A 16,717-nucleotide genomic window follows, 5' to 3' on the forward strand; every position below is an offset into this window, starting at 1 on the left:
CGCCCGAATGTTATATATCCTGATATGCTGTTATAATGTTATTGTTGTATTATGTGTTAAGTATTTTATTAATTAAGCAGGGAAGGGTGTCAGCACTGCATTAATTATAAGGGGGTAACCACTGGGGACGACAGGGAGTCAGTCAGTGCGTCGCGCTTGTGCCATCGACACCGCGTCAGTGTCGGATGCTGGTCACTTATATTGTTTTATTTAGTAATTAATACTTATGTCAGTGTAAAGGGTTTATACTACTGTTTGTTGTAATAAAGTGTTTCTTATATTATACGAGTCTATGAGTTGCCATCTTTATGAGTAGGTACCTTTGAAAACACACATTATCGCAGACCGCAGTAGGACAGTATTGCGATAACGATTTATGACATTTACAATATGACTACGAGTCATTAGCAATGTGTAGAAATGAAAGGTTAGTTTCAAATTGTTCGTTGGTCGGAGTTTGTTTATAATGCGTGCGTCTGAATTTTATAAAATAATTGTTGATGAACTGTAAAAAAATCAACTGTAAATTTTTTACAACTTCACAATTTACTTCCGAATGACAGTGAAACGCCAAATTGTAAAAAATGTGATTCCGAAACAAAAATTGTGATCAGAAAAAAACGACTGGCTTCTGGTTAACAACGTGAGTACTAAAGTTTAAGATGCGTTAGAAAAGGATGCCAAACATTCCAGTCTCTGCGTCAAGACAATACATTTTTTACTTATACGGATTTAAATAATAAATGTAATTCTAAATTGTCGCTGGGACAAATTTTAGAGTTAGTTGTTTACTGGTCAGAAGACATGAGTATTATAAACGTTTGTCGGCTTACAGGACGTTCTAATAAAACAGTAGTAGATTTGTACAATTTATGCCGCGATGTGTGTTGTATTATTTATGAAAATCGGAAACCTATGGGTGGACCTAATGAATGTGTTCAAATTGACGAGTCATTACTACGAGGGAAAAGGAAATATAATAGAGGCAGGATTCTACTGGGTGATCATAGAGGTACACATTTGACGGACGACGATAGTTCTGATTCTGATTCTAAAAATATTCCTCCTAATAACAGGAATAGAAATTATGGCAAACGAGTAGAAGGACCTTGGGTTTTTGGAATGTGTTGGTGGCATGATGGTTTTTTTGAAAAACGTTTTTTTGTTGTTGAACGTCGAGATAGAGCTACACTTATTCCAATAACTGAAAAAGAAATACTTCCAGGAACAACAATAATGTCAGATGAATGGAAACCATATAAAATTTTACAAAATACAGGTTATAATCACTTGACTGTAAACCATTCAAAAAACTTTATGGACCCGCTAACAGCAGCCAACACCCAGATAATATAATGCGTTTGGTCACATCTGAAAATGAAAATACTTCGAAAAATGCATGGCACTACATCGGAACTTTTACCTCGTCATTTGATTGAAGCATGGTGGAGATCAGTTAATCCTGAAAATACTTTTTTAAATTTTTTAAATGATACTAAAAACATTTACTGTAATTGAAATTATTATTATATTTAGCTAATTATTTTATATTTTTATATTTGACGAATATTTGTATGATATGACGTACTCGTAATAAAAAATATAATGTGTTTTTATACTATTAAAACGTAGATCACTCGTCCTGAATTCGCAGATGACCCCTCCGCGGTAGATCACCTGCTACACGAATGCTACCCGAATTTACTAATTGTAAATATATATATAGTATTCAAATCTTAAGGAACAAAAATAAGTTCAGTTATAAAGGCTGAACCTAAGAGCCATGTAGTATGTAGAAAGAATTTACAATAATCAGTAGTGTAAACAAAGCTTTTATCTGTGAATATGTTATACATGTACCACCAAGGCCCTACAAAATTTAAATCTAAAAATGAAAATTTTGAATATTTCGTCGATTTTCATTAATTTTTGTTTTTTTATACATATAATGCATATTTGAAATTTTTTTTAAAAAATTGATTTTTTTCTATTCAATAATATTGTAAATTATTTTGTAATTGAAAATTATGTACTTACAAAGCTACGTTTAACAATCACAAAAAAAAAATTCAATTTCCTACAAATTCACAGTCCTAATTATAAATAAAAGTCGAACGATATTTCGTTATTTATTTTATAGATATCTCGCCACTGGAATTGCGTTCAGACAAATTGCGATAAGCTTTAGAGTATCAAAAACTAGTGTTAGTTATATCGTTATTGAAGTTTGTCAGGTAATTTGAATTACACTGCGTGACGTACATATGCGAAAACCAACCATTAAAGATGTCCAAACAACTCTGGCAGTATGTATTATAATTACAAACAATTTTTTTCAATCGTTTTATTGGCTATTGTTGATGTCAACTACCGATTTGTGTTGATCGATATTGGAGCATATGGTAAGGACAGTGATAGTGGTGTTTTGAATAATTCAAAAATATACCACCGTATTGAAAAAGGAACATTGAAAGTGCCTAACGCGAAATTACTTCAGATTACAACAAATATGGCACCTTTTGTATTTATTGGAGATGAAGCTTTTCCTCTGCGAGAACATTTGTTAAGACCCTTTCCGAAAAAACAATTAAGTGACGAGGACAAATCGTATTATAATTATAGGTTATCCAGAGCTAGAATGACGGTCGAATATGCATTTGGCATAGCGGCATCAAAATTTCGTATATTACAAAACTCAATAGAAACTAAAATCGAAAATGCTGACCATATCGTCAAAGCAATTTGTATTTTGCATAATGTGATTATTAATCTTGAAAAAAATCAGTCAGATCTTAAAATTATAGGAAATAAAAATGGGATATCCTGTAAAAATTATTTGGATAGTATTTGAGGTGGCAGATATACTATGTAATAGAACATCTCAAAGCGTTCTAGACATACCTAAGAAATACATTTGTAAAATATTTTAAGGATAACAAAGTATAATTTTATATTATACTTTTATTTTATAATGTTATGTTATTTTACTATTTTTACTCACTTCCTTATTACGTATAACCTAATTGAAAATTGTTTAATACATACCTACATAAGATTTTAGTTTATAATATTGCCTATTATAGCCATAAATATTACTGACTCTGCTTAATCCGGACTTGATCAGCGCTCCTTGTGTTAATTTGTTTTCCCTACTGCATATTTTTATGTATTGATTAATGTAGTGATTATGTAGTTTTAAGACTATATTTATCATATTCGAAAATCGTATACTATTCCTATTATACTATAATATAGTATTTAAATCGGTAAAATGTAGTACCTACTCCTACCGAACGACGCGGTCCTGGTGGCAGATTAACCGTAGGCCTTATGTCAATCCAATTTTATAACAGTCGGCTATGGACTATGGGAGTTTTGTGTCCTCAAATGCGTAGTATATGTCATTGATTCAATATTATAAATTATTTGATAAACGTAAAATAACAATATTCTTATAGTTAATTTCACGAATATAATATTATATAATATGTCATGTCTATATAGTGTATGTAAAATGTCAGAAAAAGAAAAAAAGCTTATAAGTACTTATTATTTTACAAGTTAGAAACAAATCATATTAATAATTATTGTTGAATGTAAACAACACACCCTGTATTATGTAGATTATAAGAAAATTATTCACACTGTAGTACAGAAGACGCTGAATAGACATTTTATATTTCTATAGCATATTCGTTCTATGTAGTAGCCTGTAGGACGATTAGTCGTTGTTTTATATTACGCCATATAACACTATAGTTATTCGTATCAATTATACATATATCCGATCTTATTTCATTTACCTTAGCTTCTGTATATTTGTGTACATCAACAGGTTATGGGCCCAGTAGTGAGGTATTTATAATAAAGTCGTATATGTTTTAATACATTAATTTTTTAATTTACGAATCGCGTGTTTGTGTACAGACAGTGTACAACAATAATAATTCGTGAAGTATAGTGCAGTGTAGTGTAAGTGCGTCAATCGTGTGAAGCGCAGAAACTGTGTTTAGTATTATTACATTTATAGTGTACAGACAGTGTACAGATAATTCGTTATTATAGAAAACGAATCTATAAAAATTAATAAACTAACAGGTAATGAAAATTGGGAAACATGGAAGTTCCAAATAAAAGTCATAATGACTGCAGCCGATATATTTGACGTTGTGACCGGAAAATCGAAAAAACCCGCTCTTACAAAATCAAGTTCAGAAACTGAAGATGATGCAAGAAAAAGGTATGGTGTTGATTATTCAATATTTAAAAAAGCTGACAATAAGGCTCAAAAGTATATAGTTACATCAGTGGACGAACAACCACTGCAGTACATAATGAATTGTGACACGGCTAAGGAAATGTGGGACAAGTTGCTTAGTGTATATGAACAAAAGTCGGACTCGAGTGTAACGTTGATTCAACAAAAGTTCTAGAGCTATGTTATGAACCCAGATGACAATATGGCGATTCATATTTCGAAATTGGAGAGTCTTAGTAGAAAATTAAACCAGTTAGGTGAACCAATATCCGACTCAATGCTTATGACCAACTACCAAGATACTAATGACTTTGCCAGAAAATAACAAACATTTCTACAGTGCATGAGATTCGATACCAAATGTGGACAAAACATTGTCTAATTTGTCGTCCAGACTCATGGTAGAGGAAACAAGTCAAACTCAAGGACATGATGTCCGGAGAGATACTGCAAGTAGTAGTGCGTTTTCGGCAAAGAAATCGTTTGGAACACATTATAAAGAAATACATACGAAAATTGGCAATTCTGAAAATCAACGGAACAATGATAAAAAACCAGGCAAGTGCAATTATTGCAAAAAACCCGGGCATTGGAAGTGTGAATGCCAAATTTTCTTAAAAGAACAAAAAGAAAAAATTAAGAGCGAATCAAACTCAGGAAATGGGTTGGTTGGTGTGCAATCAAAGGACATCGAAACTAGAGAATCAGAAAAATGGTATGTGGATTCAGGTGCTAGCGATCACATGCCCAGCAGAAGAGAATGGTTCAATAACTATGAGACATTTGAAGTGCAGTCACCAGTACGTATCGGTGATGGTAAATATATTATGGCTATTGGTAAAGGTAATATAAATTTTCAAGCAAAAATTGGTGATAAATGGGTTGACAGTTATTTGTCTAACGTTTTACACGTGCCTAATCTTAAGGTAAATTTGTTTTCGTGTGGAGCATGCCTTGACAAAGGTATAAAAATGGTGATAGACAGTGACGGCTGTATATTTAAAAAAAACAATCGTATAGTTGCTATTGGAGTCCGTGAGAATAAAAAATATGCTGAGGAACTTTGACCTAAAGGAAACAAGAGCAGACCCTTGTGTATTCATAAACAATAAAAATCATCAATTACTAATTGTCGCTATTTTTGTAGATGATGGACTAATCGCAGCAACAAACAACGAGCTGGTGGACACAATGGTGAACTACCTAAAGGACAATTTCGAGACGAAGGAAGGTGAACTTGATCATTTCTTGGGTATTGAAATTGATCAGAGACCTGATGGTTCAATTTTCATACACCAATCTTCATATTGCAAGCGCATTTTGGAGAGGTTCAATATGGAAGAAGCCAACGTCCTGCATATTCCAAAAGATCCACAACACTCATTAGATCCAAGTTTGTCTGGATCATTGGAAGCAGGGGAAGTTCCATACAGAGAATCAGTTGGAAGGTTGTTGTATCTAAGCCAAATAACAAGGCCTGATATAACTTTTGCAGTAAATATTGTCAGTCGTTATTTAGAAAAGCCTCTGACAATTCAGTGGAATGCGGTGAAACGTATATTTAAATATTTAAAGGAAACGTTTAATTATGGTTTAATTTATGGTTCTAGTGTAACACCAAAGTTGCGTGGATATAGTGACGCAGACTATGCCGGTGACACAATAACGAGACGATCAACATCAAGATTCATTTTCATGATGGGAGATGGAATCGTAGCATGGTGTTCACAAAGGCAAAAATCGGTAGCACTTTCGACTACTGAGGCAGAATACATAGCGCTGAGCCAATCGATACAAGAACTTACTAGGTTGACGCTACTTATCAGTGATCTTCTGGAGACACAGGGAGATACACCGGCTCTGTATGCAGACAACCAAAGCGCCATCAAACTAGTGAAAAATCCAAAATATCATAAGCGAACAAAACACATCGATGTTCGCTATCAGTACATTCGTGAGAAGTTCAGTGAAGGGATGTTTTCTCTGGAGTACGTGCCAAGCAAGGAGCAGTTAGCTGACATATTGACCAAGCCAACTCCACGACCAAGATTCCAAGAACTCAGGGAGATGTTGGGAATTAGATATATTAATTCTAAGTCAGGGTATATTGTTTAAGGGGAAGTGTTGAATGTAAACAACACACCCTGTATTATGTAGATTATAAGCAAATTATTCACACTGTAGTACAGAAGACGCTGAATAGACATTTTATATTTCTATAGCATATTCTTTCTATGTAGTAGCCTGTAGGACGATTAGTCGTTGTTTTATATTACGCCATATAACACTATAGTTATTCGTATCAATTATACATATTATTATATTATTACATATATCCGATCTTATTTCATTTACCTTAGCTTCTGTATATCTGTGTACATCAACAATTATGTACTCAAATAATTTGCAGTTAGGTACATCATCTAATTCTTCATCCATGTCCGCATCAGGTAATTTAAATAGGTAGTTTATATTTTATATATTATAAATACTATTTGCCATATGCATAGTCACTTTTTGTGCTATATAAGACAATGTTATTTAACACATAATTTTCTTTTTTCAATAAATTGTCTGTTGCACAGTGTTATTTATGATGAATAGAAAAAAAGCCCAGAAAAAAGTACCTGTTAATAAAATCAAATAAAAAACACAATTGAAACTAATTATTATCCAAGTAATTAATAATTATTACTTTTACACAAATTTTTCCTTTTAAGGGGCAAATCCTATCTTTTTTTATTAAATCATTGAAATGCGTATACCTAAAGTTAAAACATGACTTAAGATGAAACTAAAAAATATTTAAAAAAATGTTTGTTCATTTTTTTGGCTATAAATACAGTTCAAAAATTGAAATTTCGGATTTTGAGTTCCTTCCTACTAGTCTGAGTTTTGTAGTTAGGAGTTTGTAACTTTGAATATATCATATTGACATATTGCCTAGAATACTGTCGTTGGCCGTTTCTTTGTTTAAGATTATTTTTAAAGGTTATTTGGGTTTAAACTTGCCTCTTAGTGGTAAAATGGTTTTTCTTAAATATTTTTTTTTAATAATCAAAATACGAAAAAAAAAATCAACGTTGGTATATAGGTATTAATATTATGATTCAGTTTATTTTTTCAGATCAAAAATATTTTAACTATTAAGTATTTTACTATGTTGCATATTCAGCATTTATATTACATTATATTACACATTTACACGTATAGTATTTATTTAATATTTATATATAATCAGCAGTATCATATTACGATCGGTGGGGACTGTCCATCGATTATTATTATGTAAAATTACAATGTTCATCATTACGTTTTATGCTGTTAATAATAAAGTTCTATACGTTCATATTGTTATTCATAGCAATACTATTTAACAAATTGGCGACGAAGAAAATATTAATTTAATCGTAATCACTAGTGCATTAAAATTTAAAAGTTTCAAGTGTTGTATTCATACTAATACAAAATGGCGACTCCTAAGATAGAATCCATAGTAAACTTCAATCAAGTTATTGGGTCACCTGGAACCTTTGAAACAGGTATCGATATTACAATTTTTGAATCAAAATTGACAAATTTTTTTTGGCAAATGCAATCGAAAATAATGTTTACCGCCAAAAGTGTATTGATAACGTATTATGCATAAACTTATCACAGAAGGATAAATATTCGTTAAAGTCAGATGGATCAGATGAAATTGCAGTGAGAGGTACTTCAACGTACTTCACCCTGCTCAGTACGTTGTTTGTGTAGAATTGAAGCGGTCCTCAATTCTAGACCTCTCACTGCAATTTCATCTGATCCATCTGACTTTAACGTGCTGACACCAGGGCACTTCTTGATTGGATGTCCATTGACTTCTCCGCCTGAGCCCAATGTGTTGGATATTCCTGAAAATCGGCTCCGTAAATTCCAATTAATACAAGCTCGTTTACAACATTTTTGGAAAAGATGGTCTTCAGAACATCTACCACAGTTGCAACGCCGAAATCGTTGGATTTCTAATAAGTCTGAAAATATATCAGTTGGCGATTTGACAATACTGAAGCAGGATAACATCCCACCACTTAAATGGCAGATGGTTCGAGTCGTCAAAGTTTGTCCAGGTGCTGATGTTGTTGTTAGAGTAGTTACAGTTTGGAACGCAGCTGGTGCAGAGTATGTTCGACCTGTACGGAAACTAGCTCGCCTACCCAATCAAGATGGTGAAGATGCAGAAGATAAGTCATCAACACATATTTATTAATTATTATTTTATACTGCTGTACTATTTATTTAATTATGTTTGTTATTTTTTTTTTTTTTGTCATTGTATAGTCAGTCAACTTTAGGCTCTTTGCTTGAATTATTCTATATATTTATTGTAACATGATCTCATATATTGTAACTACCACTCAATCTTTTTGTTAACCTTATCCTGGAAAGTATCATAAGCTTTCCAGGTGGGGGAGGATGTTTACGCTCACAAGCTGATAACCACAATCAGTGTTGGTTATCAGTATTATTTTGTTATTATCATGTAAAATGTTATTTAGTATTTCGGTTGCTATATTTATTATTCTATGGTGCAGTCATTGTAACAATGCCACCAAATATTCAATAATTATTTTGTTTTATATATTTGTGTGATGGCACTGTATATTGTTCCTATCTTTATATTATTATTTTGTATTCGGTTTGGTCTGTTGTACCATTTTTCTTCACTTTTTTCGGTGCTCTCGAAACAACAAGGTGTGTGCTTGCTCAATATATTTGTCGGTATTCGGTTCTATGCATCCATTATTCCTCATTTCCAAGTGGTTTGTCCATTTTCGGTGAAAGACTGTTTTTTATTGGTATGTATCGTTCGGTCACCTTCTGCTGCGGTTATTAAATATTTTTATATTTGGAGGAGGTCTCTTTTATATAAATCATCGTTGGTGAATGACTCCTGGTTTTGTCCTTGTATGGTTTGGCTGCCCTTTTTTATTGTTGGCTGCAGGCTAATATTGATTCTTCGTGATATGTTTAGCGGTGCCTATGTGAGTGTGCCAGATCAATTTGTTGTTTTTTTTTATTGTAATTCATTAACATTATTATATACGGATCTGGGCCCCACATGGCATCATAAATATATTTAAGGTACGTGGTGCACCACATGGTTATATTTTTTATTATTTATTGTAATATTGTTATTTTGTTATAAGGGCCATCAGGCATAAATACTACTTATTTTTAATTATTACCTGCGTTCAAAAGAATTTCAATGCTCAAATCTGTCATTATTATATTTAATTGTTATTATATGCTACCTTTTAATTTTTTTATATAATATATTTGTTATATTGTTTATAGTTACTCGACCTTTGAGTCAATACATTGCTATTTTTTTATCTATTTGTTATATTGCCAAACAGGTGTATATTATTATATTATATTAATACTAGTGTGATCTTTTTATTATTTTATTATACAGTCCACTTTGTTTATGTATTGTGTTTATTTTATTATTGGAGTTACCCTAAATTGTATTAACATTATATAAGTAGGCAACGCCCCAACAAATATAATTATTATGACCATTTTAAATGACATTAACTAACATTGTAATATTCATATATTTATAATATAATTATTAAAGCAAGAAGATTTAACTTTTAAAAATGTGTCAAGAAGACTAGACTTTTCATCTAAAGATAGATAGTCAGGTAACTAATATACATTTTTATTGGAAACTATAAATCATTTTTAAAATAAAATGTATGATTATTATAGGCAAAAGTAACTTCATGGATATTATCTAAAACAAATGTATTTAGTCAGCCAGCCAAATATCCTAAAAAATGTGTAAGTACCTATTATTTGTGAAGGTTTATACAACTATCTAATATCTATAATAATTTTACAAATTTAAGTTTATTTTATTTAATACTTAATTATTATTAATATTAATACATTTTTTTTTTTTTTAATGGATGTGTTAGGATGATTATCAAATGCTTGCTTCCGAGATGATATCTACACAAATAAGTATTCACAGTTAACAATTTTATTATACTTGAATCTATTTTTTGTAGTGATACTGATAATTTATGTAAACAAACCATTTTAATATACAGTACATTGTATTCATTTTTTAATTTTTGTACCTCAATTATTGCACGCGATTTAGATGTACCTGAAGGTATTAATTTGGCTATGCTCGTGTCAATAGTTTCCCAAATCGATGGGCTATTTGATGTGGATGGAGTGTCTATACTTATATAATCAGGTTGGTCTTGATTTTGTTCATCCAGTTGATTCGATCTTTCTAAATAAATTATATTTGCAGTTTTTTCAATTATTTCATTTTTTGTTGTTTCAGATAGTGAATTATTATTATTAAATGAAATGTTTTTGAAACGTGGATCCAAAAAAGTACACCTGCATAATGTTTTACTTTTATCAACATTTTTCCATGCGTCTCGATTTTCCATGTTATCTAATAGTTGTTTAATAATAATCAGTATCCTTTCATTAAATTCCATCGTATGCAACATTTTGCACGAATTTAATAAGCCTTGAGTTAATACTATGACTATAGATGCAGTCATGTATGATTCACCGCTGACTGCTCTAGTAGCCTCTTCAAAAGGCCTGAGTACAGTACACAATTCTTTTATTATAGTCCATTCATCACTGTTTAAGGTTTGAGGTGCCTTATCAAGCAAACCTAATGTCCCCCTTATAGGATTTTCTAGTTCAATAAAACGATTCAACATATAATACGTAGAATTCCACGTAGTCTGGACATCTTGGACTAATTTTTTAGGTTTATCTATGCCATTATTTATTTGATAAGTTCTAAGTTTATTATTGGCTACTGTACTTCTACGAAAATATGTGACAATGGTCTTAACTTTATCAATAAGTTCGTTTTCTAAAGTAAGAGCTGATTGAACAACCAAATTCATGGTATGAACAAAGCATCTTAAGTGTTTAAGTTTAAGTAAACCTAATGCATTTTTGATATTAATAGCATTGTCAGAGACAGCCAACTCTATTTTACCTTCAAGGTGCCATTCATCAATAGTTTTTTGGATTTGTTCACTCAAATTTATGGCAGTATGGTTTTCATTAAATGAAGAACACCTTATGAGAATCGACTGTAAACTAAAATTTGAATCAACAAAATGTATAGTGATGGCCATAAAGCTTTTGTTGTTTCGAGATGTCCAACAGCCGGTTGTTAAACACACATGTTTTGCTTCCTGTACCACTAACTCTTTAACTTCTCTCAATCGCTTTTCATACAAGGCTGGAATATACTGTTTGGAGATTGAATGGTGATTAGGAAGTGTATAATTAGGGTTCAACATTTTAACGAACTGTTTAAAACCCTTGTCCTCAACTAATTTAAAAGGTTGGTAATCTTTTGTGAATAAATTTAAAAGTGACTGATCTATATCTTTTTTCATATCAACTGTCATTTTTTTTGGAATGTATGTAGCTATAGACAGTTGTTTACGTTTATGAGCTTTCGCATTATTTTCAGCTTGCATTTGGCTTTGACCAGTTAATATTTGAGAAAAGGCATTTGCATTTGATGAAGCTGAATCAATTAATGAAGTTTGTTGAGAAGTACCTGGTATAGAGCTAGTTGATGGCAATGATATAGAAGAAGAATTTATCGAATTGTCGTTAGTATGATGTTTACTACTAGGGTCATCAATACTGGATTCAGTAGATTGATTCTAGTTTTAATAACAACAAGAGTAAAGAATAATTAATTAAATCAAAAAATTAAGTTGTTTTAATGGGATATTAATTTATAAATTTACTTACTTCATTTATACTTTGTCCTTGTTTTAAAAATATCAAATGACGACTAGATAAGTGTTTTTTTTAAATTCGTTAATGTCGACTTATAAGAATAACTTTTATGGCATATATCACACTTAGCATTGACATGGTCTTTAATTGTAAAATAAGCCCACACCGAACTGCTTCTCCTATCCATGACTAATTTTACAAATAAATTTTACTTGTTGAAATATAATAAAAAAACTATCAACAGTTTAACAGAATAAACCTTTTTATTAAATTACAATAGCACTTGATCGTCCTAACAGCAGAAACGTAATGAATAATAGTTGTTTTATGGTAGGGCTAATATATTGTAATAATTGTAATATCTAACTTGTATTCACATTTCATAACATGTCAACATATTGTTATGAGTTGTGATTTTAATTTTTTTATAGAACTCCAGTGATAATTGAGTATAAAAATAGAATTCATAAACACAGTTTCTTTAATAATAATAATGTTATATTTAAATTTAAAATAATGTATAATGTATAATATTAGAGTACCTATAGAAATAGAATTATGCAACGTAAATTAAATCATCAAAACAATAATACTGATTTACATCAATTTTAAATTAAAATATACCAAGTATGTTCTTTGTATGTAATATACTAATATCTAATAGATATTATATTATAATTAAAAACATGTTAATATGATCATTAAATAATATTTTCATTTCTGCTTTACTGTCAAGAAGATATTAACGAATTTCAGTCTTCAGATCACTTCATTTTCATTGCTAAGGGGCCTGTGTGTGACCTGTTATTTGTTCAAAAATATACGCTACAAAAACAAATGTCACGCATCTTTGAGTGATATGATTTCGAACATTTTTTTTCTTTTTTTTGAATGAAAATATTTTACATGATGCATTGGAATGATAAATAACAATCCTAAAATAATAGTTAGAATTAAATTAATTTTTACAAGTTTTTTACATTTGTGTCTTAATTTTGTTTTTAACAACGTAATGCACCCTGTAAAAATCTTCCCTAATCTAAAAAAACAATTTACGGTAAACAGATCAATCTACAAGGTATGAGAGGTTTTTCTGTCTGGTGGCAGCGTTGAATCGTGTGCGTGCGTAGATACGTAGTTCCAACCGACTTAAACTAGTAATCATTTACGACCATAGACATATTATGATATGGACTGCTAGTAGAGAGAGAAGTCAATAGTTAACATCAATAGAAAGAGACAAGACATAACTTAGGTATCATGGAAGATATGATATAATTTCATGGAGTCAAAAACACAGTTATCAATTTAAAATGGTTTTATCATAGACAAATAAATAATAATAATTATTATTTATAAATATTTGTATTCATTTATTTCATTTTATATATTTATTATTTTTCATTTTATATTAAGTCGAAGTAGAAAAAATGGTTTTCAAATGTTCATTAAAAACTTGCAGAGAAAGCACTCAAAAAACAGAAAACCTAAAAATGCATGGGTAAGTATTTATTTTAAAATTATTTACTAGGTATTTATCAAATAAAGTATATAAGATACAGTACCTACTTGATATTCTTAATTAAGAATCCACATAAAAAGTGTGAAAAATTTAATTTATACAACCTGTTTTTTACAGTATTCCTAGATCATTATGTATGATGGAGAAATGGGTGAAAGCTATTCAACAACACCAACCAGACTTTAATGCTACAACTCACTCTAAAATATGTAGCATGCATTTTTTAGAGTCTGATTATACTTTAAGTTTAGTTAATAATCAAAAAGTTTTAAAAAAAACTGCCATACCTAGCGTTTTTATGAACTGTAAGTATTTACATACCTATGTATTATTATTATTAGTTAGGTATATATTACAGTTTATTACTTAGAATATAAATTCAATTTGTAAATAAACATAAATTATATAATTTTATACTAGTTTCATCTATGATTGAAGTCATTGAAGTATATGAAGATAATAATATGGTTCTTAATATTGAATGTAAGTAATCATTATTTTATATTTTTACTATATTACAAATGTTTCAAACTTATCAAACATATGACAATTTCAGCTACTAGCTCAATGTCTCCAGAGTTTAGTTCATCAACTGCTCAAGAACTTACCATAGATACGCAGTGTAATTTAATAATTTTTTAATATTTAACTATATACTATGTGTTGTATTAATTAAATTTTATTTTATCAAATTGTCTTTAGTATTTGAGAAACATTTGCCAAGTAAACCTGCTTTAGACTCCACATTAAAGTTGTCTCAAAACATAACAAGTAAATAATATATACCTCAAAAATAATAATTACTTACTTTGTAGTTGTATAAATTGTATGATCTAACATTTTTATTTTAGCAGAAGTCAACATTGCAAATGAAAAATTGCCACCTCCTGCTGTTGAGTTAACTCCTACATTTATAACTCCTCCTCAACCAAGGCATGTTCCATTTTTTTTTTTTTAATACATTTATTTTTGTTTTTATTTTCTGTTACTTTTAGGAAACGTAAGTATTATGTTGGGGATTTCAAAAGCATAGATGACTTAGAAAGTCCAAATAGTCGACGGAAATTATTATATGCTGCTAAAAAGTCCAGTGAAAAACATGTATCAACTATCAAAAAACTAAGAGTACAAAATTATAGTTTACAGCAAAAAATTTCAAATTTTGAACAGCTGATTGATCATCTTAAAAATGAAAATAAAATTAATGAAAATTGCTTTTCATTTCTGAAGGTATGAATAAATTCTTTGGTATTTATACTACAATGTGTATGTTTATTACTAATACTTGTGTTAAGTATTTATATTTGTATTCTAATTTGTTTTATTTAGCTTTTATTATTGGTAGATGAATTTAATGTGAATTTTACAATTAATAAAAAATTAGTTATATCAACAATTATTTCTTCTTTTTTAATTACATTTATAAATCTCTGTTTAGGAATGCCTACCAAATGCAGAAACTGCTCTCCTAAAAAGACAATTAAACCATGAATGTGGTGCATACTCCCCCGATTTACGTACGTTTGCCTTGACTTTACATTTTTATTCACCGAATGCCTACAACTTTGTACGAGAAACTTTTCAAAATTCCTTACCAGCTCCTAGCACCCTACGAAAGTGGTATTCATGTATTGATGGTAAACCAGGTTTTACGGCTGAAGCCCTGAATGCTGTTGAAATTAAATTAAAAGAAATGAAAAGTAAAGGAAAACAACTTATATGTGGACTAATAATAGATGAAATGCACATCAAAGAAAATGTAACGTACAAAGGAGATAGATTGATGGGGTATATAAATTATGGAACTGGCACTGATGGTTGTGATGGACTTCCCAAAGCTACTCAAGCTCTTGTTTTTATGCTTGTAGCTATAAACTCTAATTGGAAAGTACCAGTTGGTTACTTTCTTATAAATGGGATAGGGTCAACGGAAAAAGGTAACTTAGTGAATACATGTATTGAATTAGTGCACAAAATTGGAGTCCCAGTTAGAACTCTAACATTTGATGGAACGGTATCTAATTTTTCAATGGCAAAGTATTTAGGAGCTGATTTATCTATGCCTCATCCCAAACCTTTTTTTAAGCATGAATCTGGAATAGTAGTACATATTTTATTAGATGCTGCTCACATGCTTAAACTATGTCGAAATACATTGGGTGACTGGAAAACTTTATATGATGAGGGCATGAAACCTATAAAGTGGTCATTTTTTCAAAACTTGGTTTCTATACAGGAAGAAATTGGTCTTCATGTAGGAACAAAAATCCGTACCAGACATATTCAGTATCATAAAGAAAAAATGAAAGTGCGTTTAGCTGCTCAAACTTTCAGCTCAAGTGTAGCAAATGCACTAGAGTATTGTTCCAAAATATTAAATTTAAATATTTTTACAAATTGTAATGCGACAATTACATTTTGTAAAAATATAAACAATATATTTGACTTTTTAAACACTAGGAACTTCTTAAGTAAGTCACAGTACAAAAAACCTTTGAAACGAGAAAACAAAATTGACATATTTAATTTTATTGATGACTCCATTAAATACTTGCATTCATTACACTGTGAAATTGGTAAAGATAGTACAAAAACAATAATTCCTGTCATCAAATCCACTCGAAAAACTGGGTTCATTGGATTAATAATTTCATTACAAAGCATCAAAAATATGTTTATTGATACAGTTATAACAAAGGAATTAGATTTTTTATTAACGTATAAAATGAGCCAAGATCACCTTGAAATGTTTTTCTCTGCAATCCGTTCAAGAGGAGGTTTCAACAATAATCCCACTGCTTTACAATTTGAAAGTTCTTTTAAAAGACTATTAGTTCATACAGAAATAATGACATCATCTGGTGCAAATTGTATGGTGATGGATATGACAAAGATTTTGTGGGTCAGTAGTAGCACCTCAAAACCTGTTGAAAATTCCAATATTTATTTAGATATGCTATGTGCAGAAATAGAAGATGACGATATTCATTTCAATACAAACCAATTTAATGTTTTACAACAAGTCGTTGAAGATATTGTGGAGTATATAGCAGGGTTCATTGTCCGGAAACTTTCAAGGAAATTAATTTGTGACGAATGTACTGAAGTTTTGACTCGATTTAATACCGAAATTGGATCATTAA

The 16,717-nt window shown here is 30.3% G+C and overlaps 1 protein-coding gene across 1 annotated transcript; it reads left to right on the plus strand.

The window, feature by feature from the left end:
- The first annotated feature begins 2,308 nt into the window (after positions 1-2,308).
- Positions 2,309-2,851, plus strand: LOC132925157 (uncharacterized). The gene has a single exon (XM_060989577.1). It carries the CDS (start codon positions 2,309-2,311, stop codon positions 2,849-2,851), a length of 543 nt encoding a protein of 180 aa, XP_060845560.1.
- The last annotated feature ends 13,866 nt before the right edge of the window (positions 2,852-16,717 follow it).

This window comes from Rhopalosiphum padi, chromosome 3, assembly GCF_020882245.1.
Source record: "Rhopalosiphum padi isolate XX-2018 chromosome 3, ASM2088224v1, whole genome shotgun sequence".
NCBI classification, from domain to species: Eukaryota; Metazoa; Arthropoda; class Insecta; order Hemiptera; family Aphididae; genus Rhopalosiphum; species Rhopalosiphum padi.